At 39.3% G+C, this 26360-nt stretch overlaps 3 protein-coding genes across 4 annotated transcripts in view; all 3 read left to right on the top strand.

Moving 5' to 3' along the window:
* sec24a (SEC24 homolog A, COPII coat complex component) overlaps window positions 1–2913 on the top strand; it is a 34085-nt gene extending 31172 nt beyond the window's left edge. The window contains exons 22-23 of the mRNA XM_002935900.5: window positions 499–602; window positions 1292–2913. Coding sequence (XP_002935946.2) covers window positions 499–602; window positions 1292–1406 — 219 coding nt within the window. The 3' untranslated portion in view covers window positions 1407–2913. The remainder of the gene's footprint in view (window positions 1–498; window positions 603–1291) is intronic.
* A 2858-nt stretch (window positions 2914–5771) lies between these two features.
* On the top strand, window positions 5772–11567 carry camlg (calcium modulating ligand). Of its 2 annotated transcripts, none has more exons than NM_001016600.4 (4): window positions 5772–6049; window positions 6629–7050; window positions 7959–8024; window positions 10005–11567. In NM_001016600.4, the coding sequence occupies exons 1-4, from the start codon at window positions 5899–5901 to the stop codon at window positions 10194–10196; spliced, it is 831 nt and encodes a 276-aa protein (NP_001016600.2). In that variant the 5' UTR covers window positions 5772–5898; the 3' UTR covers window positions 10197–11567. The 2 variants fall into 2 exon arrangements, with proteins under 2 accessions (NP_001016600.2, NP_001231837.1); NM_001244908.1 differs by lacking the exon at window positions 5772–6049 and adding an exon at window positions 6312–6382.
* A 4660-nt stretch (window positions 11568–16227) lies between these two features.
* Window positions 16228–26360, top strand: part of ddx46 (DEAD-box helicase 46) — a 36136-nt gene continuing 26003 nt past the window's right edge. The window contains exons 1-9 of the mRNA XM_002935898.5: window positions 16228–16367; window positions 18452–18646; window positions 19157–19294; window positions 20952–21054; window positions 21315–21480; window positions 23540–23682; window positions 23805–23918; window positions 24152–24317; window positions 24568–24688. Of these exons, the coding sequence (XP_002935944.1) occupies window positions 16351–16367; window positions 18452–18646; window positions 19157–19294; window positions 20952–21054; window positions 21315–21480; window positions 23540–23682; window positions 23805–23918; window positions 24152–24317; window positions 24568–24688 (1163 nt within the window). The 5' untranslated portion in view covers window positions 16228–16350. The remainder of the gene's footprint in view (window positions 16368–18451; window positions 18647–19156; window positions 19295–20951; window positions 21055–21314; window positions 21481–23539; window positions 23683–23804; window positions 23919–24151; window positions 24318–24567; window positions 24689–26360) is intronic.

Here is a 26360-nt window from a genome sequence, read left to right as displayed (position 1 = left end):
ATATGTCAATACCCATACATACCAATACACATAAAACATGGGAAAGGGCTGATCTAACTAAACATAAATATGGACTATGTATTCAATGACAGATGGAGAGATGTGGCTTTAATGTGCTATGAGATTTAATTACCAACCATTTTGTTCTTGCAAAGAGTCCATTCCAGAAAAATAAAGGACATAGTAACATAGTAACATAGTAAGTTGGGTTGAAAAAAGACATATACGTCCATCAAGTTCAACCATAATGCCTATATATAACCTGCCTAACTACTAGTTGATCCAGAGGAAGGCAAAAAACCCCATCTGAAGCCTCTCTAATTTGCCACAGAGGGGAAAAAATTCCTTCCTGACTCCAAGATGGCAAAAGTAAAGAAACATGCCTGCTGTTCAAAAATGTCAAGTGAATTAAATTGCACTGAAGAGAGCTGGCTGAAGGCTGCCTGGCTCATCATCCTGCTGCTATAAAATGTTAATGTGCATCTTTCTTTGTGACAGAATCAGCTGCCTGAACTTGATACGGCTGAATCTGCCAGAGCAATAGCTTTTATCTCCTGGCTCAGAGAACAGAGACCTTTTTTCCCAACATTACATATAATACGGTAAGTAAACACATCTCTGACCTGGCACAATTGGCCTTTCATTGAAAGGGGAAACTGTTCTTAAAGGGCTAGTTACACCAAATTGGTTAGGCTGCCTCGCACTTTTGTATATATATATATATAATAATTTATAATACTAGAAATGTGTGTATAATTGTTTCTTCAGAAGTTCTAATGTGTGAGCATTGTTTTTATTATGTTTTCCATTGATAATGTTGGTCCCTAAGAGTGATGGCAGATAGGACATTTTGTCGCCCCTGCTAAATCTCCTCAAACACAGGCAACAAAATGTCCAAAAATTCCTTTGTATTGGTGTTAGTATGTAAATCTCTGCTGGCAAAACCTTTGAACTCAGTCTACACTGAGAGAAGGTAATATCTGGCACTGACACGATTCAAAGTTTTACCATTGGAGATTGATTCACATTAATGACAGTGCAAAACTGCTTTCCCATCTTCCAGTGCCCTTTCTGTGCCCACTGCTCTAAAGCTTGGCTTAGTGATTTTCAGAAACAAAAGAAGCAGCTGTGCAGGGGTTAAAAGGTGCCTTGGGAGTAGCACTGTCTGAAAGTGAAGCCATAGTCAAAAATATCATCGTAACCCAGTGTAAGAGAGAGGTTTCCCATTAAAACATGGAACACTGCCTGGTAAGCAATGAAGTGTGTAATCTCTGATTTTGTGTTCCTTCAGCGATGAAAGCCCTCTGAAATCAGCCTTCCTGCAGAACATGATCGAAGACCGAACAGAATCTGCTTTATCTTACTATGAGTTCCTCCTGCACCTTCAGCAGCAAGTGAACAAATAAAGCGCTGCCGAGAGCAGAGAGCGAGACAATATCCACAGCAGAACCACACCTCGTGGCCTGCCCATTCTGTGCATTACTACATTTTGGGGCCTCATGCCATAAGATGTGCATACACTGTGATTTCAAACCAATCAGATCTTCTAGGACAATACTTGGGGACTGAAATGCGCAAGCACACAGCATTTTTAAATTGGATTTAAAAAAACAAAACAAAAAATTTGTGATGCTTCTTTCTGCCAGATGATTGTTAAAATAACTATTAATGAATCGTTAATTTTCCACTGCCAGATGGGTCTTTAGACACTACATAGGACTCTTCTTGGCACCAAAGCATCCATGCGTATATTCAGGAGATGAAACGGAGTTCAATAACAATAAAGCCAGATTTTTCTTCAGAATATCTATATTTTTTTCTTTCTGTCTGCTTTCCTGTAACTCTTATTTTGCTGCTAGTTATTTCTTCTGTAATGGCAAGATGTCTAGAGTAATTATATGAATCGTGTTCCAAAATAAAAATGAAACCTTTGTTAATAAGATACCGAATCACTTAGGACCAAAGTGAGTAAATGGCAGGCTGAGAAGTCATATCCTGGCATATCCAGGTCTCTGTAAGGGCTGTGCCTAAGGCAATAGGATAAATCTGCAGATTCTCAATATAGAAACAGGCAGAGTGCAGAGATAAGAAAGCAAAAAGCACCATGTCTTAAGAATGTATGTAAAAAATGACCATGTAAAGGGAAAGTAAACTGTCATGGTTCTTATTTTGCAAGAGCTTTGATTCTTTCCACATTTTTAAACATGTTTTAGTTGCAGAAAACGGAAAAATAGTCCTTTTTTGGTAGCATGCTTCAATGATGAATGATAGTGTGGAACATGAAAGTCACCAAAAGTGACATTTAAAGTTATAGTAACACGTTACTTGTGTGGAGTTTTATTTTGTACACATTGTCTTAATAAGGAGGGTTGTTGAATGGGAGCAGGAAGCAAGCAATTAATTCCCCTAAAGTGGGAATGATCCTTTTTTCTTTTCTATGCCACCCGCCTTGATTTATAAAAATCAAAATATTGCTTGCTTTGCTTTTGATTTAAAAAGGTTTCCTTCCTTTCCCTCCAGGAAAAAGTCTGCTTGCCTTTGTACACTACAGCTTATTGTACTAAGCAGGTTTCAAGGCTTCAGTCAAGCTCACAATGTTATTCAGTAACAGGCACCAAAAGCAACCCGCAAGAGTCTCTTTATCACTTTGGTTCTACATAGGATTGCACCTTTGACTATTAGATACACTGATCAACCCCATCAACAGCCGAGATGCCATGTAATGAGTCTCTCTGCCCGTCCCCCTTGTATGTTTAATAAGCTGGCACAATTTTCTACATTAATGGCTCTAATTTATTGTGAAGTGAACTGATAGAACAAAATGTGTGTAATAACCTTAGATTTTCTTTGTTTTAATAAAAAAAGCACCTTTTATTCTGGGATTTCATGTTAATAAAGTTTTTAAAGAGTTAATGTTTTTCCCAGTTTCATCATGTTCAGCTAAGGCATTGCTAGTTCTTTCCTACCCTTTTCTGTCTTGCTAGAACAGCAAATAGCTGCTGATGGAAAGCGTGGCAACAAAAATGGAAATTTGTACAGGTATGGGACTTGTTATCCAAAATGCTCAGGATCTGGTCTGGATAAGGGGTCTTTTTGTAATTTCGATCTCCTTACCTAAGTCTACTTAAAATAATATAAACATTAAATAAACCCAATAGGATTGTTTTGCCTCCAATAAGAATCAATTATACCTTAGTTGGGATCAAGTGCAAGGTACTGTTTTATTATTACAGAGAAAAAGGAAATCGTTAAAAAAAAAAAAAAAAATTATTGCTTATAATGGAGTCTATGGGAGATGGGCTTCTCTTAATTCTGAGCTTTCTGCATAACGGTTCCTGAATAAGGGATCCTATACCTGTGCAAAGATACTATTTGCCCCTTACATTATTCTGTTTGATATGCTCCTGTATATGTTCATAAAGCGCGATCGTCAGGCAATGTTCTTATGTTTTTTAAAGGAGAAAAAAAAGGTAAAAACTAAGCTTTATCAGAATGGTCTATGTAAATATAGCCATAAGCACTCACAGAAACACTGCACTGACTTCTCTGTAAAAATATTTTTTGGGTCTGTTTTCCTCTGTTAGAGACACGCAGCTCTCTGCTCTCTCCTCTCTCAAGAATGCTAAGAAACCCCCCCCCTTGGATCTGAGCCAATCAGCAGGAAGCTGACTCATAGTCTTACTAACTGAGCATGTACACCGGTCTTGCGCTTGGTGCAGGAGTGAGGCATTATGGGAACTTTCTTTACACAGCTCAGCGTTTTTTCTTGTATATATGGGGAGACTTAAGGGCACTATTGAGACAACTGAAGATATGACTGCAGCTTGAGATTAACTCTTTATTAGCCTTTCCTTCTCCTTTAAATATTTTGTTGGCACCATGCCCCCCCCCCCCACCCCAATTAAATTGTTTCCTTGTCCTTTAAAGGAAAATAAAGAATATGGCTTGCCCCACGTGAAATTTCCAAATTAAATATTAAAAAAAAAAACCTGTTTGTACTTTTGAAAAACAGATTTCAATGCAGAATTCTGCTGGAGATATCAACTGATGCATATTGGGGGGAAAAAACATGTTTCCCAGGGTGCCAAAACTTGTGCTCTGATAAACTTCAGTCTCTCTTTACTGCTGTGCTGCAAGTTGGAGTACTATAGACCTCTTAAACTCTTGTTCTGTACCTCTTGTACGGAATACCTAAATTTGTCAACAATTCCGTGGTTAGGCTCATTGTGTCGGGTGGTGGGTTCATTGTGAGATGCTTTTTGCAGTGTGTGGAGAGTTTCTACTATCCCCAGCCAGTGCTTATACCTTTTGCAGCTTGTAGAGTATATTCAGAGTCACAAATACACAAATTAGTCAAATCTTAAGGTATGGTTTCATTGCCTTGCACTGCTTCTATACCACCATTATTTGGTTTACTTGCCAATATGGCTTTCCAGCCTTCCAGCTGTGCCATACACATTAGCAGCGGTGAAAGGCTGAAGATGGGTTGTATCAGAGAAAGTAGGCAGAAGCCCTGTTTCCATTGCTGTGAAAGGGAGCAGTGGCTGAAAGGTTGGGGAGATATATCTCTGCACTTCTTTATTCCATAAACTCCATGTCCGCACTCACTGGGTTAGTATCTCCTCTCATGCTTTAAAAGACCACTAAAGTGCCAAAGGGAAACCAAAATGTGGACGTTTTCAGGAAAACGTACAGGGTAAAACTTAGGGTACTGATAGGTTGAACAGCAAAGTCCTGTTAAGACTTAATACAAAAAGCAGAGAAATTTGCGCTGAACTTGCAAGCAGCACTTGTGGCTCTCAACAGTGCTCAGAACGCTTACACTGTACATAGCAATGTCTGAAGCACAGGGAGAAGCTCCCACAGTGTATTAACAAATAGCCAATTTTACTAGATGAAATCTACCAAGTTAAGGGGATGGTGAGATAAAAAATGATTGGACCCCCTGTGCCTGGGTACTCAATGACAAAGAGTAACCCTCACATCAAGGTAATCCGTATTCAGGATTCTCCCAAGCCATGAGGAGTCATAAAGAGTACAAAATCACTAAACAGTATATTAAATCCTTTAATGATAAATAATCACAAAGGGGGTGATTTATTAACGGTCAAGTTTAAGTTTTTTTGTGCTAAAAAAAAAAATCTAATTTTGTTTCAAAAACTCAACTGTCTGGTATCTGTTAAGCGCAAAAAAACCCGAAAACCCAAATGTAAAAATTCATCTAAATTCACCAATTCACTATCTAAAAGCTTGTAGGTTTCTACAGAAATCAATGGGAGTTGTCATAGGCAAGGCCAAGCCATACAGATGCTGAATTCTCCCTTCTCCTCCTGTTAATGCTTGTATGGCCTGACTGAATTAATCAAAAATGCCAGTTTTTTTTTATATATTGGATTGACATAACTTTCCTCCAATCCTTTAGCACCATAATAGATAAAAGGATGCCCAAGAAAATTTTAAACAGTGGCTAAAACTAAGCTAAGCTGTCAGTAAGCAATAAACACCACATTCTGTCAGCCACTAACACTGAGCATTTGTACAACAGAATGGGTCCCGTTACTCTGACTCCTCTATTATATATTCAGACGAAAAATAATGATTTAAATTGGCATTTTCAGCTGGATAAACATAATTATGTTTCATTCAATGTCACTGACTATGTAACAATGTTTCCAAAATACCTGCAACAAGCCTCTCTCCATTTCTGCGTTTGGCTTATTCCTTAGCCCCGCCTCTTCCTGCAAGCAAGGTCAGGTGACCGTAATGTCATGGCACGCCCTTCCCCCTGCCCGGAGGCTGTCAGCACAGAGTGGGATGTGAGCTGTTCATTGTGCCAGTGCTTCTATAGAGCGGACGGGGAGGCATTCGGGATTGTCAGAATCTCTGCACCCAGGGACTATGGCGAGTCCGGCTGTTCCGGGAGAGCCGGGGAATGGGGCGGCGATGAGTGCATCCCAGAGGAGAGCGGAGATCCGGCGGAGGAAGTTGATGAGTAACTCTGAGGAGAGAATGAACCGGATTATGGGTATTCACAAGCCAGGGAACAGCGGTGAGACAGAGGCGCAATCATTGGGCTACATGGCTGTGTGAGACAGCGGCAGCCGCATTCATTCCTGTGCTTTATTGTGCATTGGGCGGTGACTGTGCCATAAACCCCATGGCTCGCCTGGCAATGGGCCTGCTATATAGGGAGATGGAGAACTGTACAGTCATTATAGGGCTGGGGCTGTGTGGCACAGACATGTGTGGGGCAGCCAGGCTGCAACAGATGTACACATGTGTATAGTGTAGGGCAGCGACTGTGCGGCGGCCAGGTGTATAGTGTGGGGCGGCGACTGTGCGGCGGGCAGGTGTATAATATGGGGCAGCGATTGTGCAACAGGCAGGTGTATAATATGGGGCAGCGACTGTGCAACAGGCAGGTGTATAATATGGGTTAGCGACTGTGCTGCAGGCAGGTTTATTTTATGGGGTAGCGACTGTGCGGCAGGCAGGTGTATAATATGGGGCAACGACTGTGTGGCAGACAGGTGTATTATATGGGGTAGCAGGATTTTTTCTTGTAGACTGTCAATGAATTTTAATATTGTAAGTGCAACTTTTTTTTCTCCCCCATTTTCTGGTGCAGATGAACTTCGCTTTGAAAGACTTGATAAATCTGATTCACTGTCCTTATCTTCCTTGACCAAGAGAAGTGATATCCTTTCTGGGGATGGAGGCCTTTCAGCAGAGCACCACTGTAGCAGTGTAGATGGCAAGGAACCTTATATTGGAGACAAGATGGACTTCTTAAAGAATGCTGATGTCAGAGATGATAGCAATGGCGTACGAAACAGAACAGATGTGAATTCAGAGCCCACCTCAAGAGGATTAGATGAATACTTATCAAGGTTTGATGAGGCCATGAAACTTCGGAACCAGTTAAATAGTGAGAAGCCAAGTGCAGACAATGGGAATGGAGTAGATGAGTTGGACTCTTTCCGCATATTCAGACTAGTGGGCAGTGCGCTCCTTGCTTTTGCTGTCCGGATGTTTGTGTGCAAGTACTTGGTAAGTAGTTTTCTTCTGTTAAGATGACCACATAGTACTTGTCAATCAGCATATGCATAGGCATGTAGTTAGATGTGCCAGATAAACATAATTATTTTTGTGTTTATCTGGGTTAGTGTATTCTGTAGTGTTCGTGTATCTTGGGGGGGGCGGGGTGCGGCACACACAGCAATCTACTACAGGGTGTAGAGTGCCCCACGGAGTGTGTGCTTCCTCTATATTTACACCATTGCTTCTTGGCAATCTTCTCTGAAATTAGCTGTAAGGCTTGTTATCTCATGTAACATTTTTTCTGTTGTTAGCAAAACTGCTGGCACAGAGACACCAATGAGAGTTTCCAGTGGCTCCCATTCACTTGAATTGGGAATGGGTTGTGCAGGTGTAGCGCTTTTAGGGGCCCAAACTTAATAATAAAAGATAATGTTACTATATTGTTGCTATATGACATTGGGAAACTACTGCATAATGCTGGCTTGTTGATATTACACTGCACAGTTATACAAGACCTGGCTATTCTACTTTCCCCATGGCTGCTTTACTACAGCTATAAAATAACTAATATAATTTTAAAAAATTAGAATCAAAGATCAGTTAGGGGTCGGATAAAAAACTATTGTGCACTTAAAACAAACTTGAAAGAAGAAGAAAACTGCAGATTGCTGTGCTTATTTGTAAGTGACTAAAATTGCTTGCTTTTTACCTTAGGCCAGCGCTTCTCAGAGCCACACACTGCCCTGGGGTACTTCCAGTCCTTGCACCACCCCAAACTTAAGTTTACTGCACATGTACTTTGAAAGGGATACATAGTAGAGGAATAAATGCTCTGCAGAAAAGCACTATGCACAGGATACCTTTTGCTAACACTTTTACCTCCAAAGTGATTGTGTATTTTTGTTCTTGTTTTGCAGTCAATATTTGCACCATTCCTAACACTACAGCTTGCATTTATGGGGTTGTCAAAATATTTTCCAAAGGTAAGCTAGTAGTTTTAGATATGACGCTTTTTTGTTGTTTTTCTAGTAATTTTCAAGACCATTGTAAATAAAAATGAAAAATGTTATAAATTGGTTACGGGATCTATTCATATTCATAATTCTCAGGAACTGCTGGTGGTTTCTTTATATGGGACCATTCAAGACTTATGTTTACGTCAGTCTAAAGTCCTATTATTGTGCGATTCTTGTGCGGTAGTTTACTAGACTAACAGTACACAAATAATCCTGCTGCATAATAATGGAATACGGAACTCAGTGTCTGCAGTTAAACTTAATTAATGGTAACATAGTAAGTGTGAAAGCAAAAATGCTCAATTACTGGTTTCTACAGGTATGGGATCCATACTCTGGAAAGCCATTATCCAGAGTCCATTTTGGACAAATAATTACATTTTTTAAAAATGATTTCCTTTTTCTCTGCAATTATAAAACAGTACCTTGTACTTGATCCCAACTAAGATATAATGAATCCTTATTGGGGGCAGAACAGCCCTATTGGGTTTATTTAATGGTTAAACGATTCCCTTTTCTCTGTAATAATAAAACAGTACCTGTACTTGATCCCAACTAAGATATAATTACCCCTTATTGGGGGCAGAACAGCCCTATTGGGTTTATTTAATGGTTAAATGATTCCCTTTTCTCTGTAATAATAAAACAGTACCTGTACTTGATCCCAACTAAGATATAATTACCCCTTATTGGGGGCAGAACAGCCCTATTGGGTTTATTTAATGGTTAAATGATTCCCTTTTCTCTGTAATAATAAAACAGTACCTGTACTTGATCCCAACTAAGATATAATTACCCCTTATTGGGGGCAGAATAGCCCTATTGGGTTTATTTAATGGTTAAATGATTCCCTTTTCTCTCTAATAATAAAACAGTACCTTGTACTTGATCCTAACTAAGATATAATTAAAACTGCTAGCAGTAAATTTCCCATCTCTCTCTATGGGAGGGCTGACCAGCTTTTATCAGCGTAGGGTCTGCTTTGAGCAATGCTATGCATCATGATCTGCAAGAGTATTATCCAGGTCCTGTAACAATTTGATAGAAACTTATTCAGCAATAAGAAATTCTACATTGCTAATCATTGTTAACCAAACACCACTTATCCCTAAAGTAATAGTTTATTAAAACATGAATACGATTAGTAATCAGAGGATTATCTCTGTGGATAAAGTTCCTCGCTTGAGCTCTGCTGGCTGTGAGCTGGGCTACATTATGGGCAGCATTGCTGTATGGGAATCTGGGACAGGATGATTGTGGGGCTTTTACAATGTCTGTTTTCTGCCCTTACACAATGGTGGTTAAAATTACATGTAGTCCTGCAGCGGGTAGGATGTGGGTCTGCAGGTCTTACCCTGTTTCCCCGAAAATAGGACATCCTCCGAAAGTAAGGCACCCCCCTGATTTTTCACCCCCTCGGAAAATAAGGCACCCCCCGAAAATAAGACACCCACCCAAACGATGGAATAAATGTGTACTGTATTCTTCTTCATGGAAAAATAAGACATCCCCTGAAAATAAGACCTAGTGCATATTTTGGAGCTTAAAAAAATATAAGACAGTGTCTTATTTTCGGGGAAACACGGTATCTATATTTCTTATATTATTTATATTTTACTCCTTTAAACATTTTTTAAATTGTTTTTTTCTACCCCACCCACTTCTGATGATGTCACTTCTGGTTTGTAGCAACAGCACTTCCCGTTTAATGGTGGTCAGCAGGTTGTGATTTGGGTTGTGGATAAAGCAGTTGCAGGTCGGCTCGTGTTGTGGGTCCAAGGGGGTAGAAATGTGGGTTGTAGGCCGTGGGTCTGGTTTCAAAGATTGGTTCAGCACAGGACAGTGTGGGCCATAGCTCTAACAACTGTTGGTAAGGCCTGAAGACAGGCTCGAGAACCTGTAGGATAATCTGATCTTTAACTATGGCCTTTTGTTTTTGTCTTTCAGGGTGAGAAGAAAGTTAAGACAACTGTACTCACTGCTGCCCTTCTTTTGTCTGGAATTCCCTCCGAACTTATAAATCGTTCACTGGATACATATAGCAAGATGGCAGATGTGTTCACTGACCTGTGTGTCTACTTGTTTACATTCATCTTCTGTCATGAATTGCTCTTATATTTTGGCTCTGAGATTCCTTGATAGCTTGTCATAGAACAAAGGAGAGAGTTAAAAGTGTGTGCCAGGAAACAGAATAATTGGAAAGAGAAGTTCTTTTGATTATACAGTCTCCCTTTTACTGAGGGGTGGAACTTGTTACTGTCTGAGGGATGGGACATGTTTCCAACGAATAGTGGAGAATTTTTATGCTTTCATCCATTTGTCAAATGTCTTAAGATTTTTCAGTGTAGTGTGTGTCCCCTAAGTTGGGATAATTATAAAGATCTATCACACAGATATAAGATCCAATTGGAGTTGCAGAGAAATTACCTTTGGTGTATTGTACTGTTTTTATTTTTTGCCATTTCTTGTCAATATTAAGTCATTAAGCACCAGTTAAATAACTACATAAACTATATTTTCAAGAGTTCTTCTGATTATTACCTGTAAATCAAATTGACCGTAAAAAAAGTATCGTAATGACCATATCATACAACTGGGCCAAATTCACTTGGTTGTCGCTAGACATTAAATATTGTTAACGAGGGACAACGCAAACATTATTATTTAAGCATGATGAAATGATATATCCAGCTAATAAGCAGTCAACATACCTTCCTGTCAGAGCAGTTAGTTACAGGTTTGCCTTGAACTTCAGTGAAAGAGTGGAAGACTGGCGGATTTAGCTAAAATTTACTAATTTCTGAATTTACTATCTTTTAATCATGGAAGTATTGTTCAAAGCAAGATAGCATAGCACCATTTATACTATGTTAGTTGGTGGACAGTAGAAGCAGAATTAAAGATTTAGCTATGAGCTATACTGTGTGAGCCCTGTGTGTTGTTTTCTGGCCACTCTCATTGAGCAGGAGGGCAGATTTTATCAGTACAGGTTTGGGACCTCTTATCCAGAATGCTTGGGACCTGAGGTAATTTCTGCATAATGTAATGTGGATATCCATAGCTTCAATCATTTAAACATTAATTAAACCCAAAAGGATTTCTTTTATTATAATGGAGTCTATGGGATATGACCTTCCTGTAATTCGGATCTTTTTGGATAATGGGATACTGGATAACGGATCTCATACCTGTATGTGATAAAGATGGGTTTGCCTCTTCACTGTGAATTTTTGACTGCTATATATGAAGCATGTCAGACTGTATCAGCTTCCAGCACAGCACAGCGCAGGGATGTTTGTTGCACTTTCTTTTGCTCTGTGGCCCCTAGACTCTTCTTATACTTTTAATTAGATGTGGTCCCCAACCTTTTACATTGTCATGTATCAAATATTTTCTGTTTGTTTTTTTTTAATTAAGTTATTGTCATGCATTTTGCGGTTTTGTATATATGTAGTAAAAACTGCAGAATTACTTCGTTATCATTATTAAACTAGTTAACAGTGAACTTGAGAAAAGAGATGTTTACCCTTTATGTGCTGTAGATTTTTCAAATGCAGTGTGTGCAAAGTGATATTAGTAGACATGGTCTCATTTTTTTTTTCTTAAATTTTCAACCTTTAAAGGAGAACGGAAGTAATTTACCTATGTTAGTAAAGCCTTCCTCCTGGCCTGCACAACTGCCCCCCACCCCTTCACATGTTTAGTGTGGACAGTCAATTCAAAGAGAAGGTTAAAGTGGTTATACACCTTTAAATTAACTTTTAGTATGACATAGACATTAATATTTTGAGAAAACTTGCAATTGGTTTTCCTTTTTTATTTTTTGTGGGGTTTTTTTTCAGTTATTAAGCTTTTTGTTCAGCAGCAATCCAGTTTGGAATTTCAGCAGCTATCTAGTTGCTAGGGTCTGGTTTACCTTGGCAATCAGGCAGTGGGTTAAATTATAGACTGAAATATGAAAAGAAGGTGAGCTGAATAGAAAGATAAGGAATACAAAGTAACAATAGCAATAAAATTGTAGCCTCACAGAGCAGTAGTTTTTGACCCCCATGAAGACCAACTACAAAGTTGCTAGGAATAGGATATTCTCTAACATATTAAAAGTTAACATTAGGGGGAATCACCACTTTAAGTGGCACAAGAGGACTCCTGCCAACCCACTGCGATACCCTGTTTTTTGGAAACAGCTAGTGAAAACATGGGAAGTAACAGATATTTATAGCAACTGACCCCTGCGCTGTACCAGGGAACATATTTGGAGAAAACATAGGACATTTTATAGACAGAAGAGAAGTATAAGAAAGAGTTTCCCTTTTTTTAAACTTGATAAATACAGAATTTTAAAGATGCTTGCTCTACAGCTTTTGTACTTTAATATGACTCTTGTTGAGTTGTACGATTATTGTAATTTAGAGGTGGTGTTTTATCTGATGCCTCCCACAAACCAGTGCAGTCCCACTTTTCCACATAGTGGACTAAACATATATATGAAAAACAACTTGCAATAAAAATGTAATAATTAAATTGCAATAAAAAGTAAGGCACTAGCCTGTGGCAGCCCTACCCTCCATAAATATGATTTGAATGCGTGACCATGGTCAAGAGCTATGCTATGTGGGCTCATTTACGATATAAGATGCCAAGGGGTTTATGTTATAAAAGGCACTAAGTTTGCCCAGGAGCAGTAATCCATAACAACCAATTAGAAGGTAGCTTTTACTGGTCACCTCTTTAAAAGTAAATCTTATTGGTTGCTATGAGTTACTGCACCAGGGCAAACAAATATTGGCTGTTGGGGGATTCTCTGCAGCCCCCTCTAGCGCCACCCACACACTTCCTGCTGCACAGATCTGCAACATCCTTCTCTGCTCTTCTCCGGATACAGAACCCCCCACACTAAACTTTTCAGCTTTGGCTATATAGTCATATTGCCACATATAAAACATTTCTATTTCTTAATCATTTATTTTGTAGCCCATTCTGCATATTTTGATTAAGCAATAGTAATGTATTACACATGACAATTTAAGTAGGCAGCCATACAAAGGTATTTTTGGCCAATTTGTTGACAAAGCACCCCTTGTGTCATTACCCTATGGGCTGTAAAACCCAGTGGTTCTGCACACTCTCCACTCCAAGGGCAATGACCTCAGCAGCTAAAACTGAATACATTTTTTTCACCTAATGCAATTTTATTTACCAAATAAACATATATATGGTTCTATGGGGCTCAGTTACCAGTTCCAGTAACAACATTTAAGGCAAAGTTCCTTGTTCCTAAAAAAAAAAAATATATATATATATATAATATACCATAACATACTCTGTTTGTTGTTATTGATTACATAAAATTGAATCATTTGTGTAAAAAAATCTTATTTTATATTCTATATTTTTTTTTCTTTTTACACCAAATGCCTGTAACAAGATAACTACTTTTGGGGAGTTGCACGCTTACGAAGGACAAGGAACAGACCCCATGGGTATAACTATAACATTTACAAAACTTATTCCATAAGAGAGCAGAAAAAAACCCAAAGAATTGAAGCTTGACACTTCTGTTCTAATATAAAAACACACTTTATGGCAATTGCTAGTTAAAAACATGTAACTGCACAAGTTAAAAATTACAAAAATGGTTGCAAAACCATAACATATTAGGAGAACTAAAGCAGTAGTGCAGACATGCTGCACATTATGTTTTGGGCTTTAGTACCAGCCCCAGTAGCCCCCCTCATCATCTTTTCTGCTGATTCACTGCACATGCTCTGTGCTGCTTTCAGTTAGTGACCTTGGGACCGACTCACAATCAGCGCCGGATTTCAAATCCACCCGCCCCGAGTCCGCCCCCCATTCGCGCCCCCGCCTCTCCCCAGCGCGCATGCACGAACAAACCTCCCCACCGTGCTGTGCTGCGCCGACGCAAGTGCGCATGCGCGGCCATTTAAACTCCCATACGGAGCAGTGGGGAGAAGTCCCCATTGCTCCATATGGCCACTAAATGTTAAAATATCATTGCGACGGGGTGGCATACTGCCCCTAAAATTGTGCTGCCCTAGGCCCGGGCCTTTGTGGCCTCGCCACAAATCCGGGCCTGCTCACAATATACTGTATATATACAATATAAGGCTAATTAGTAATTGATACAGATGATTGCTGCATGTCAGTTCAGAAAATAGTGAAATCATCAGAATTCGATAATCAGCCCTGTAGCATCATCTTATGTGACAGGCCAGCCTCATTTTCTGCTTGATAATTTGCGACAACCCCTAAGCTCAGCTTCTAAACAGCCACTCAGAGCACACTGAGCATGTGCAGTGTCACTGACACTTCCAACAATATTGAAGATGTGAAACTCCTGTGACAACTTTGAAGGCACAGATCACTTTAAGGTTAGTACAGTAAAGTCAGTATATATAAAATATTTCATATTCTTTTTGAAGATTAAATTATAACCCTCAGGGCAGCAAAATGCTTGAAAATGACCCATGCATATGGTCAGACTGGCTTGGTAGAGGACCAACTCTGTACTTTTACTAGGCTGCATAATTCACTAGTTCAACAGGGATATTTTATATTGGAACAGAATGCAGCACTAGTTTGTATGAATCAATTTACTATACAGTTATCAACTGAAGACTCTTCCTACCTTGGTCACAAATATCCAGATCCTTCTACTTTTGGACTTACAAATCTTTTAAAAATCCTGGTTACTACCAGACTGTAGCACAAAGAGTTGAGCTTTCCTCTAAATACAGTACTATCTGAATTAGGCACATAGTACTAATCTGAATTAGGATAGGTGGAAAGTGGGCATGAATGCTTAAGCCCAGGTTGCAGGTCCAGACTGGTACACAGAGGCCCAAACAGCCCCCCACCAGCCTAATAAATAGTGATAGCTTATGGTATCTTAAAGTAGCCACTCTGACATTTGCCAGAACCCACAAATTGCCAGTCCAGGCCTGACAGGTTGCATATAATTCACGTGCAGGAGAGCCCTTGTTAAGGTTGCCACCCTTCGTATCTAAAAATACTGGCCAAGGGATAGGGGAGGAGGTGGAATAATAATGCAAAAACAGGGGGCTTTGTGACGCAAGAGTGGCAAGAAGGATCCGGCTGATAAGAATATTTTTCGAGCTGGGAAGGGGCCCCATGATTTCTGTTGGGGGCCCTGAATCCTGTGTTTCTTTTGATAGAGGATTCAGTGCAGCGTTACTGTAAGTGCTTATGGCTGTATTTACATAGACCTTTCTCATAAAGCTTACTTAAGGTGGCCACACACGTGGCGATTTGACGATGTTTCGTGCGACCATCAGTTGCACAAAACATCGTCAGATCCGCCACACACCGTCAGAGCTGAAAAAATAGGATTTCTACCTCCTTCTGCCGATTCAGCCCTGACGGCAGATTTTGGTCAGGCGCCTTCTATGGCGCCCGATCAAAATCTTTTAACTGGTCCGATCGGCGAGTCGACCGATATCAGCAGCTTCCTGTGATATCGGTCGACTCGCCGACATGCCATACACGCACCGAATATCGTACAAAACCAGGTTTCTTACGATAGTATCGGTGCGTGTATGGCCAGCTTTAGTCTTTACCTTTCCTTCTTGAAGCCACAGATTGCTAGTCTGGGCCTGGTCAGGCTCTGGATTTGATTGTGGTAACTATAGCAGATGCACACCCACAAGTGCTGGAGGTATAGAGGGCCAAGTGGGGCATTCAATATATATTTTGCTATAGGGAAGGACACTAAAATGATTTTGCTATGGAACCCTCTGACTACAAGTTACAACACCATGTTGATACCTTTTCTATGTCAACCTGGAGACCCTGCTGCGCAAACTTTGAGGGATTGCCAAAAAATACTACTGGGTGAAGGAAGAAGGCAAAATCTGGTAACTGGTTAACAGCTCTGCTTGTGCAGTGCCATAATCAACCTAGTGATGTCATTTACAGTAAGGCTGGGAATCTGTGCATAAAAATGGCGCAAAAAGTGTTTTTTCTATTTTATACTGGCAAAAAATAGGCTTCAATATATCCTTAACTTTAACTTTCCATGTTGCAGCGGTTTCCTAGCACCTCTGAAACTAAAATATAGCCTCCTAACATTTTCTTCTTGATTATTTGTGCCCGTTGTTTGGCCTCCGGCCGCTGGGTGGCGCCGCACTGAACTTGCGCGCTTACTCCCGCGCTGCACATTTCCCCAGTCCGGTAATAGCAGGCTGCAGCGTGAGCTGAGTTCCGTGAGGCGAACACGGATACAAGTGTTTGCGCTGCTTAGGCCTGTGTAGCTATGGGAAGGGAGTCCAGGTGAGTGGCGTTTCCCTGTGTAGTTGGTGTTTTATGAAGGGGCAAGTTGTGTGTATGGGAAGTTGCACTCCCCGTAAAATAAGACACGTTGATGCAGCCCATACGGGATCCGGTCCCTATCAGCAATTGTAGGGCGGCCTGAGGGGCATCCCTAGTCTCCAAACCTTCCGTGTTAGTGCTTGCATGGGCTGCTGGGGGTTGTTGTGCTTTACTTACAGATGGAAATATATTGAAGTAAACGCTTTACACCACAAATTATATACGTTCAATGTATGTTATTGTTTGTACAGAATATTAAAATCTTGAATGTTGACAAAGGTCCCAAGGGGGGCCAAGGAGTGGCGGTCCATCATGTTTTATTTATTTATTTATATATATATATATATATATATATATATATATATATATATATATATAAATATGAGAGAGAGAAAAATATGTGATGTGTGTGTATGTGCTCCTATCTGTTGTCTAGTTTTGTACTTGTTAGTGACGTATTTGCCAACTAGTTATTGTGTGCTCTGCAGGTGTACATATTGTGGCTTTTACATTTCTCTCTTTTATCTTCTGGCTTGTGTGTTTAAATGTAATAAAAATCTACCTTTAAAATCAAAAATTAAAAAACACCTAACTTTTTTTTGTATCTTTTTGAGATATAAAGTAAAACTAAAGAATGCCTCTTGTCCTGGTGCAGGTTCTATCAGCTTTTCTCTGTAACAGTTCTGTTTGCATAGTAAATTTGGCTGTGTCTGTGAGGCCCCTGCTAGATCTGTTTGCTAAGTATCTGGCTTGTTAAAAACTGTTGGTGTTTAGATGTAATCCTTGGGTATTTAATGGCTCTGGCACATGGGGAGATTAGTCGCCTGCGACAAATCTCCCTGTTCGCGGGCGACTAATATCCCCGAGTTGCCATCCCACCGGCGAAAATGTAAGTCGCCGGTGGGATGGCACACGCAGCGGCGCGATTTCAGCAAATTGCCGAAAATGCCTGCGCGGCATGTGCCAACCCACCGGGGAGATTAGTCGCCCACGAACAGGGAGTTTTGTCGCAGATGACTAATCTCCCCGTGTGCCAGAGCCCTAAAGCATTACATTAACATTTATTTATAAAGCGCCAACATATGCCGCAGCGCTGTACAATAAGTGGGTTACATACATTGGACATACAGAGTAACATATAAAGCAATCAGTAACCGATACAAGAGGTGAAGAGGGCCCTGCCCAAAAGAGCTTACAATCTACAAGTATGCAATGGACTATCTTATCTGTGTAGATTCTGGTTCACTAAGGGCTCTGTCACACGGGCGACTAATCTCCCCGTGTGCCCAGAGCCCTTAGGCATCTTGAAATTAGAAATGTAGCTGGACATCATCATTTAATTATATAGCACCAGCAAATTACGCATTGCTTCACAATAAATTTAAATAAAGGGGGATCTTAAAAAGTTTAACAAACAAAGAGTATCAATAGGATCAGAGGGCCCTGCTCGCAAGAGCTTACAATCTACAGGGGTTTGAGGGTACATTGAAACAAAAGGAATGTCTCACATGGAGGCAATGCTTATGAAATTTACATGGGTATAGGTCCATGAGAGGAAACTTTTTTCTTTTATTCAAATAGGATTTACTTCAAGTATTGCAGGAATTTGACTTTAATGGACATAAAGTGACCATAACATTTTTATATTCATTTATATTGTGCACACACTTTCTTGGAGAAACTTGCCCTGGTGCTAGCAGAAAAATATTTACAGTAAAAATGTATTCGGAAATTGACATTTACAAGAGAACTTAGGATATAAATAACCCTTATGGGAGGCAAAACAATCCTATGTGGTTTATTTAATGTTTAAATGATTTTTAAGTAGACTTAAGGTATGGCAATCCAAATTACGGAAAGACCCTTTATCCAGAAAAGAAATTTACAATATTTCTAAATGTCAGAGCAGATATTTGCTGCACATTAAAAAATTCCATTACCTGTATCATATTCAGCGCTGCGGAATATGTTGGCGCTTTTTAAATAAATGTTAATAATCTTGTAATATAGAGATTGAGAATTAGAATATTGTTTTCTATCCATAGGCATTACCGAAAACGCTCTTCCTCAAGGGGCCGATCTGGCAGCCGCTCTAAGAGTCGCTCTCCACCCGATAAGAGATCTAAGCGAGGAGATGACCGTCGCTCAAGAAGTCGGGATCGAGACAGAGATCGTCGTAGGGAGCGATCTCGCAGCAGAGATCGTAGGAGATCCCGCTCCAGAGACAGAAAGCGCCCAGGGTAAAAAGAATTGTAATATTATCAAGACTGTTTTATTAATTACATTACATAATTACATTGTCTTCTGAAGAACTTCAGAAGCTGTTCAGCTGTATTGAATCTGAGCTGTTAAGTTCATGAACAAGGCCATTTGTTTGAATTTGCTTTGGTGTGCAGCCAAAACCATGAAATGAATCCCAGAAAATTATAACTTTAAAAATGGGTGAATGTCCTCATTTCAGCTCCAAAAGCTTTGTTACAGTTAGTATTTTTATGACTTTTCTGAAAATGCCTTAAGCTTACAATCTACAGAATCTTATGTTCCATTTGCCCTCGGTTGCAAAGATAAAACTTTGTAAGATTAATTCTAGGTGACTTGATGCCAAATATGCATAGACTTATTCATCTATTTAACATGTTCAACCCAAAATAATAATAATGCATATTGATTTTCATGGCCAACACTTCATGAAAAAGTGGAAACATGGGCATAATATCTACACGTGTTAAGTATTTATTCCTTATTTTTAGACGCCGGCCAAGCAGGGAGCGGGAAAGGAGTCGAGAAAGGAGAAGGTCTCGCAGCAGAGAACGTAGGAGATCCAGGAGTAAGAGCCGCACCAGAAGGTCCCGTTCAGCCAGCCCAAGCAAAAACAAGAAAGAAATAAGGTTTGTTTATCCTTTTAAATGCAAACTGACTCCATACCCAATTATTATGGCCAGATCCATTATTGTCCACAGGATCCATACTGCTACCCCCCACCCATGCCTAGTTTTAAAATCTCCTCAAACCTTCTAGCTATTTTCTCCCCCTAAATTGCTGCATCATCAGGACAACTATTAGGGGGGGACTGTTGTCTGGGGCTCAGACAAATTTTTCCCCCAGGGGAGGGCTGGCCAGGTAGCACAAACTGATGGAACCTTTGTAAAAACATAAACAGCATACCTTGAAAATGACTCAACTTACATATCAGCAATGACAATTCAGAATAGCTTGAGAGGCAAGGTGTATTTATACTTTCAACTGAATGAAAGTTAAAATCACTGGGGGCTGCCAAAGGCCCCTAAAATCGCACTAGCCGGGGTGTGGTCCTCTTCCTTCCTTTATTTCTTCTACTGCGCATGTGTAGCCAGTACAAAGAAAGAAGACGGAAGAGGGTTGGTAGCCTGCATGTACCCTGGCCCAGTGCTTTTTTTTTTTTTTTTTTTTTTTTGCTAATAGGAGCTCCAGCCCGGGGTATAGTATAAGTGAATTCAATACATTCTGACATGCCTAACATTTTGGCACCTACAGTGATTTGATCTTTCCTTCTCCTTTAAAGTTACCTATAGGTCATTGATTTTAACTGATAGCTGCTTTTGTAAGTAATTGTTAATTGAAGTTTCTAAACCTGACTGTTTTGCCAGCCTAACTTCTCAACCTTTACTCAATATCTGATGCCTTTTATGTATTGTTACATTAATTCATTATAAAAAAAATATTATTTTTAAGGTTATGTAATAGTCCGAATAGGGGGTACCTTTTTCTTACCCGCCTCATCGCCTGGAGGAGCTCTTCTTTTGTATAAAAAAAAACAAAAACTGCTTTAGCAAAGTGGCTCTTCTTTCTAATGCCTTTTTTAAAAAAAAAATTACAATTTGTTTATCTTGTGGTTCAGGATCCAAAGATGCAGTTTTTGGGTGGGTGTCTAGTATCCCCTTAAAACAATTATAATGCTAATGATATAATAATTATTATGCTATTCCAGGCTTAATCAGAGGCCCACCTGGAAAATGGTTCAAAACCACTACTTTTGCTGTATCTGTGATAAATGAAGTTATGTTCATAGGCAAAGTTTTAAAGGAACAGTAACACCAAAAAATTAAAGCGCTTTAAAGTAATAAAAATATAATGCACTGTTGCCCTGCACTGGTAAAACTGGTGTGTTTGCTACAGTAACCCTACTATAATTTATATAATAAGCTGCTGTGTAGCCACGGGGGCAGCCATTCGAGCTGGAAAAAAGAAGAAAAGGCACAGGTTACATAGCAGATAACAGATAAGTTCTGTAGAATACAATAGTGTTTTATCTGTTATCTGCTAAGTGCCTGTGCCTTTTTCTCCTTTGAATGGCTGCCTCCATGGCTACATAGCAGCTTATTTATATAAATCATAGTAGACTTTCTGAAGTAAACACACAACTTTTACCAGTGCAGGGCAGCAGCACATTATATTTTAGTTACTTTTATACACTTTAATTTTTTGGTGTTACTGTTCCTTTAACTTTTGGCTCTGTTCTACAATTCTGAATTCTTTTGATAACACCAGCATTTTTCCATAATGTAGATCAAAATCTAAAGAGAAAACAGATGGCACAGAAGCATCCAAAGAGAAGAAAAAAGAAAAGGATGACAAAGAGGAAGAAAAGGAAAAAGAGAAGGATGTTAGTGTGAGTATGTTAAGTAGACATAAGAATATTCATTGGTATTTACTGAACTTAAAAAGTTCAGGATAGAAAGAAATATTTCCATGTTTAAGTTTTCAGGGAAAGTTGGGGAGGTAGTAAGTGATAAAATGTATTTTCTGTTTTATGGTAAGAAACACATTTCAACCAAAAGCCCTTTCTGGTGGGTTTGATTTGAATATTTTTTTTCTTTCTAGACTAGCAGAAACTAGTTTCATTAACTCTGCCTTTCTCTCTGTATTTAGAATTTTGATCAAAATAAATTGGAAGAAGAAATGCGCAAACGCAAAGAGAGGGTGGAAAAGTGGAGAGAAGAGCAACGTAAAAGAGTTGTGGAAAGCATTGGAGAGCTGAAAAAAGAAATTGAAGAAATGAGACAAGGGAAAAAATGGAGCTTAGAAGATGATGATGGTAAGTGTCAAGTTTTCAATCTGCTAAAAAAAAATGACCTAGTAAAATCTGTGAAGCTTTGTTAATCGTGTACTATATAAAATGTTTGGGGATATCATTGCTGCTGTTCACAGAGAATAAGTAATGAATGTCCAGTTGAGGTATATCACTTTGGTATCTTGCAAAATGGGATTGCCTATTCATTATAGCATGTATTAAAGATATGTGGCCCGAGAGATCTGTGTGTGTTAATGTTTAGATATCTGAGGATTGGGAGGTTATGGGAACCCACTCACAGTAGCATGTCTAAGCTGTAGGTATAGAAAATAACTAGTTCTAGGGTCCTGTAGCGAGGACCTTTTAAAAAGATTTAAATTTCTCTTTCATACGGTTGGCAATAGTATTTGACCCTAAACTTTGGCGACTGGGTGTCAATAGAGTCTTGGATTACCTATGATTCCAAGTTTTGGAGGGTGACATTTTAGTATCCTTTTCCATTCTAATTTTCAATGTGGAGGGAAGCGATTGTTTCTGAGCTCTTTTCTAAAACAGAATATTTACTAGGGCCTTAACAGAACCATCTTGATTTTCCAAGGTAATCTACACAACAAGATAAATATGGTAGTAAACTAGATAGAAAGAAAAATTATGGTACTGACCAAAGGCAGTTAAAAGCAACCTAGTGTTGATGACCTTACTCCTGCAACAACTTCCTATTTGGGCTAAGATGCTTTTGATTTCCCTGGTTTCTTTTATAGCTTCATGTATGTGCTCTTCTGTACTTCTCTTTTCCCTCCTCTCCTATGACTTTGCTACTAGAAATTGCCTTGTCAGAGGAGCCCTTTAGATATATTGTAAAGGAGGAGCTACAGAATTTTTTTTATTTTGTCCGACCTTTGCTGTTTAGGTTTAACCCCCATATGTCTGTGCCAACAGAAAAGTATTTAAAGGGACAGTAACACAAAAAAATGAAAGTGTATAAAAGTAATTACTATATAATGTAATGCTGCTCTGTACTGGTACAACTAGTGTGTTTTCCTTAGAAAGACTACTATAGTTTATATCAGGGGTCCCCAACCTTTCTTACTCGGGAGCCACAGTCAAATGTAAAAAGACTTGGGGAGCAACACAAGCATCATAAAAGTTCATGGAGCCAAATAAGGGCTAAGATTGGCTATTAGGCAGCCTCTATGCACATAATCAGCTTACAGGGGCTTTATTTGGTAGCAAATTCCCTTTTTTATTCAACCAAAACTTGCCCCCAAGTCAGGAATTCAAAAATAACTCCCTGGTTTGGGGGCACTGAGAGCAACATCCAAGGGGTTGGGAAGCAACATGTTGCCCCAGAGCCACTGGTTGGGGATCACTGGTTTATATAAATAAAGCTTCTGTGTAGCCATGGGGGCAGCCATTTACAGGAGAAAAGGCACAGGTTACTTAGCAGATAACAGATAAAACCCCATTATATTCTACAAAGCTTATCTGTTATCTGCTATGTGCCTGTGCCTTTTCTCCTTTTTCCCAACTTCAATGGCTGCCCCCATGTTGACATAACAGCTCATTTATATAAACCAGGGGTCCCCAACCTTTCTTACTCGGGAGCCACAGTCAAATGTTAAAAAGACTTGGTGAGCAACACAAGCATCATAAAAGTTCATGGAGGTGCCAAATAAGGGCTAAGATTGGCTATTAGGCAGCCTCTATGCACACTATCAGCTTACAGGGGCTTTATTTGGTAGTAAATCTTGTTTTTATTCAACCAAAACTTGCCACCAAGTCAGGAATTCAAAAATAACTACCTGGTTTGGGGGCACTGAGAGCAACATCCAAGGGGTTGGGGAGCAACATGTTGCTCACGAGCCACTGGTTGGGGATCACTGATATAAACTATATTAGTGTTTCTGTTGCAAACTTACCAGTTTTACCAGCACAGGGCAATTGTGCATTCCATTTTAATTACTTTAAAACACTTTCATTTTTTGGTGTTACTGTTCTTTAACGCTAAGAAAGTCCTGTTTTTAAATATATATCATCATATCAAATATATATATCATGTAATGGTATAAACTTTTTTTTGTAGATGATGATGAAGAACCCACTGAGGGAGAAAAGGAAGGCGAGGAGGTAGAGGATGAGCTGGATCCTTTGGATGCCTATATGGAAGAAGTAAAGGAGGAGGTCAAGAAGTTTAATATGGGGAGTGTGAAAGGTGGGAGCGAAAAGGTTAGTAGAGGAGCTCCTTTATTAATATCTGCTACATTTATCATTGCATTTATTTAATGGTCTACAAAAATGTATGGTATGTGGAATTATGTTATAATGTGGTTCAATTACTTTTTGTATAGAAAACTGGCCCAACTGTCACAAAAGTAGTCACTGTGATGACAACTAAAAAGGTTGCTGTGGAGACAACAAAGAAAAAGGGAGAGCTAATGGAAAATGACCAAGATGCTATGGAGGTAAACCATTATTCCCTCTTTATATCTATTTTTGAAATCCATTTTAGAGCATGTTAATGCTAATAACTGTCAAGTCAACAACACCTTTATAAATTATGTATAATCCTGCATCCAGAACCCTTACCGTAGGCTTTTTTAATATAGATGGTGTACTGTTTATGACAAAATCCATATATCTGAAAAGGCAATCTTGAGATATCACTGTCCATCTATATTTAATCTGTTATTTGCAGTATTCATCCGAAGAGGAAGAAGTTGATCTTCAGACTGCTCTCACAGGCTTTCAAACTAAGCAGCGCAAGTTGTTGGAGCCAGTAGATCATGGGAAAATAGAGTATGAGTCCTACAGGAAGAACTTTTATGTAGAAGTTCCAGAGTTGGCCAAAATGACAACAGAAGGTAAAGTAAAATAACAAATTTGTGTGTATAAGTTCTGTAATTATCGCTGAAGGTTGTAATGCTTATAATGATTATCCCACAATATCTGTTTAACACTGAGTTTATTAGCAGTTGTGTAACATATGTTGAGCATGCTTTACATGAAACAGTTGTGCAACATATATTATTTTGATCCTTTTCTTAGGTTTTTTGTGTGTGTATATAAACAAAAACTGCTGTCACTAACATAGAAAAAATGCTTTGTATCTAGAGGTGAATAGTTACAGACTGGAACTGGAGGGCATCACTGTGAAAGGAAAAAACTGCCCCAAGCCAATCAAATCCTGGGTCCAGTGTGGTATATCTATGAAGATTCTGAACTCGCTTAAAAAGTATGTTTTTATTTCTTGTGTAGATTTTAGTTAGGTTATTGGCATTTTCACTTGTCAGTGTGGGCTATCTACGGATGCTACAATTTCTTACTGTGGGTAATACAGGTATGGGATCTGTTATCTAGAAAGCTCTGAATTGTGGGGGAGGCGATTTGCCATACAGTCTATTTTAATCATATCATTTATTCAGATTTTTAAAATTGGTTTCCATTCTCTCTGTAATTGTACTAAATCCCATCTAAGGCTGATGCCACACGTGGCGTTTTTTCTCAGCCTAAAAACACCGCACAAGCCACACAGCCCCTGACTATGGCGTTTTTCAGCCTAGAACTGGTGACGTAGCAAATCCCGTTTCCATGGTGCTAATAGTGCAAAATAGTAAAAAACGCCGCGTATTTCAGCTAGGTCTGGCAGCTACCTTTGTGTATACGCCACGTGTGGCATCAGCCTAAGACATTATTAATCCTTATGGGAGGCATAGCAGTCCTATAGGAATGATTTAATGTTGTTTTAGTAGACTTTACTATGATGGTCCAAGTTACAGAAAGACCCTTTATCTAGAAAATCCCAGGTCCTGAGCATTCTGGATAACAAATTAAATACCTGTAGATACAAGACTTGTCAGGATGGTATGAGGTTCTAAAAATTCTTCTCTGCAAATACATTTTTCTATAGAAGTCATGATAATTTGCTTCTCCCAAAACTTTGCGCTTGAATTTAGAACTCCTTGATTAATTACAATGTTTGCTCTGTACTGTAACCCAAGTTTTTTTGGCTATACCGTGTACATGTACAGCAGTGGTCCCCAACCAGTGGCTCATGAGCAACATGTTGCTCCCAGGGGCCTTAAAGCAGATGCTTATTTTTGAATTTCTGGTTAGGAGGAAAGTTTTGGCTGCATAAAAATCCAGTGTAAGGTCAAACAGAGCCTTCTGTAGGATGTAAGTCCTCATAGGGGCTATTAAATAAGCAATTACAGCTTTTATTGGCACCCCCAGAAACTTTTTTCATCCTTGTGTTGCTCTCCAACGCTTTTTCCATTAAAATGTGGCTCACGGGTCTAAAAGGTTGGGGATCCCTGATGTACAGGATTCTCCATTAGCATGCTTTACATAAAACATGGTTTAAAAGACACTTTAAACTCATTTACCTTAAGTTGGCATAAACCCTGTGCACACTCTAAAGCACAAAGCATATTACACTTTTGCCCGTTACTGCTCCTACCCTCTACACCTTGTGACAGATGAACGTTTCATAGTATTTCAGACTCGAGGTGCAGAGCATGTGCTAAGTACAGGTCTCTGGATGCATCTTGCTTTGACAGGTGCTTCAAAAGAATGCTTGCAGGACATTCTGCTGTCATTTGGTGGGAAAAAAAAGCAGGGGCTCTCGTAATGCCAGTCAGCATTTCAGCACTCCTAGCAGTGACATGCAGACCCCTGTGCTAAGATCCACCTCTCGCCAAGGACACTTACTATTAATAACAGTGGAAGTAGTGAAACGCATTTTGTCCTCTTCTAAACATTGTTTCTCACTCGATGGTGGAGTTGGAGAAAATGCCATGTGTAACCACAGTAGTTAAATTTTACTTCCTTTGAGCATTGATTGCATCCTAAACTTTATTGTCTCTGAAAATGTTTCCCAGCAGAATGTAGAATGTAAATAATATAAA

This window comes from Xenopus tropicalis, chromosome 3, assembly GCF_000004195.4.
Source record: "Xenopus tropicalis strain Nigerian chromosome 3, UCB_Xtro_10.0, whole genome shotgun sequence".
NCBI lineage: Eukaryota > Metazoa > Chordata > Amphibia > Anura > Pipidae > Xenopus > Xenopus tropicalis.
Note: the sequence above shows the minus strand (reverse complement) of the source record. Positions and strands in the feature narration are given on the sequence as shown.

Coding starts and splice junctions, on each gene's coding strand:
- camlg (NM_001016600.4), top strand. CDS start 5,899: ATGGCGAGTCCGGCTGTTCCGGGAGAGCCGGGGAATGGGGCGGCGATG. Junction 7,051..7,958: donor TGTTTGTGTGCAAGTACTTG/GTAAGTAGTTTT, acceptor CTTGTTTTGCAG/TCAATATTTGCACCATTCCT. Junction 8,025..10,004: donor TGTCAAAATATTTTCCAAAG/GTAAGCTAGTAG, acceptor TTTGTCTTTCAG/GGTGAGAAGAAAGTTAAGAC.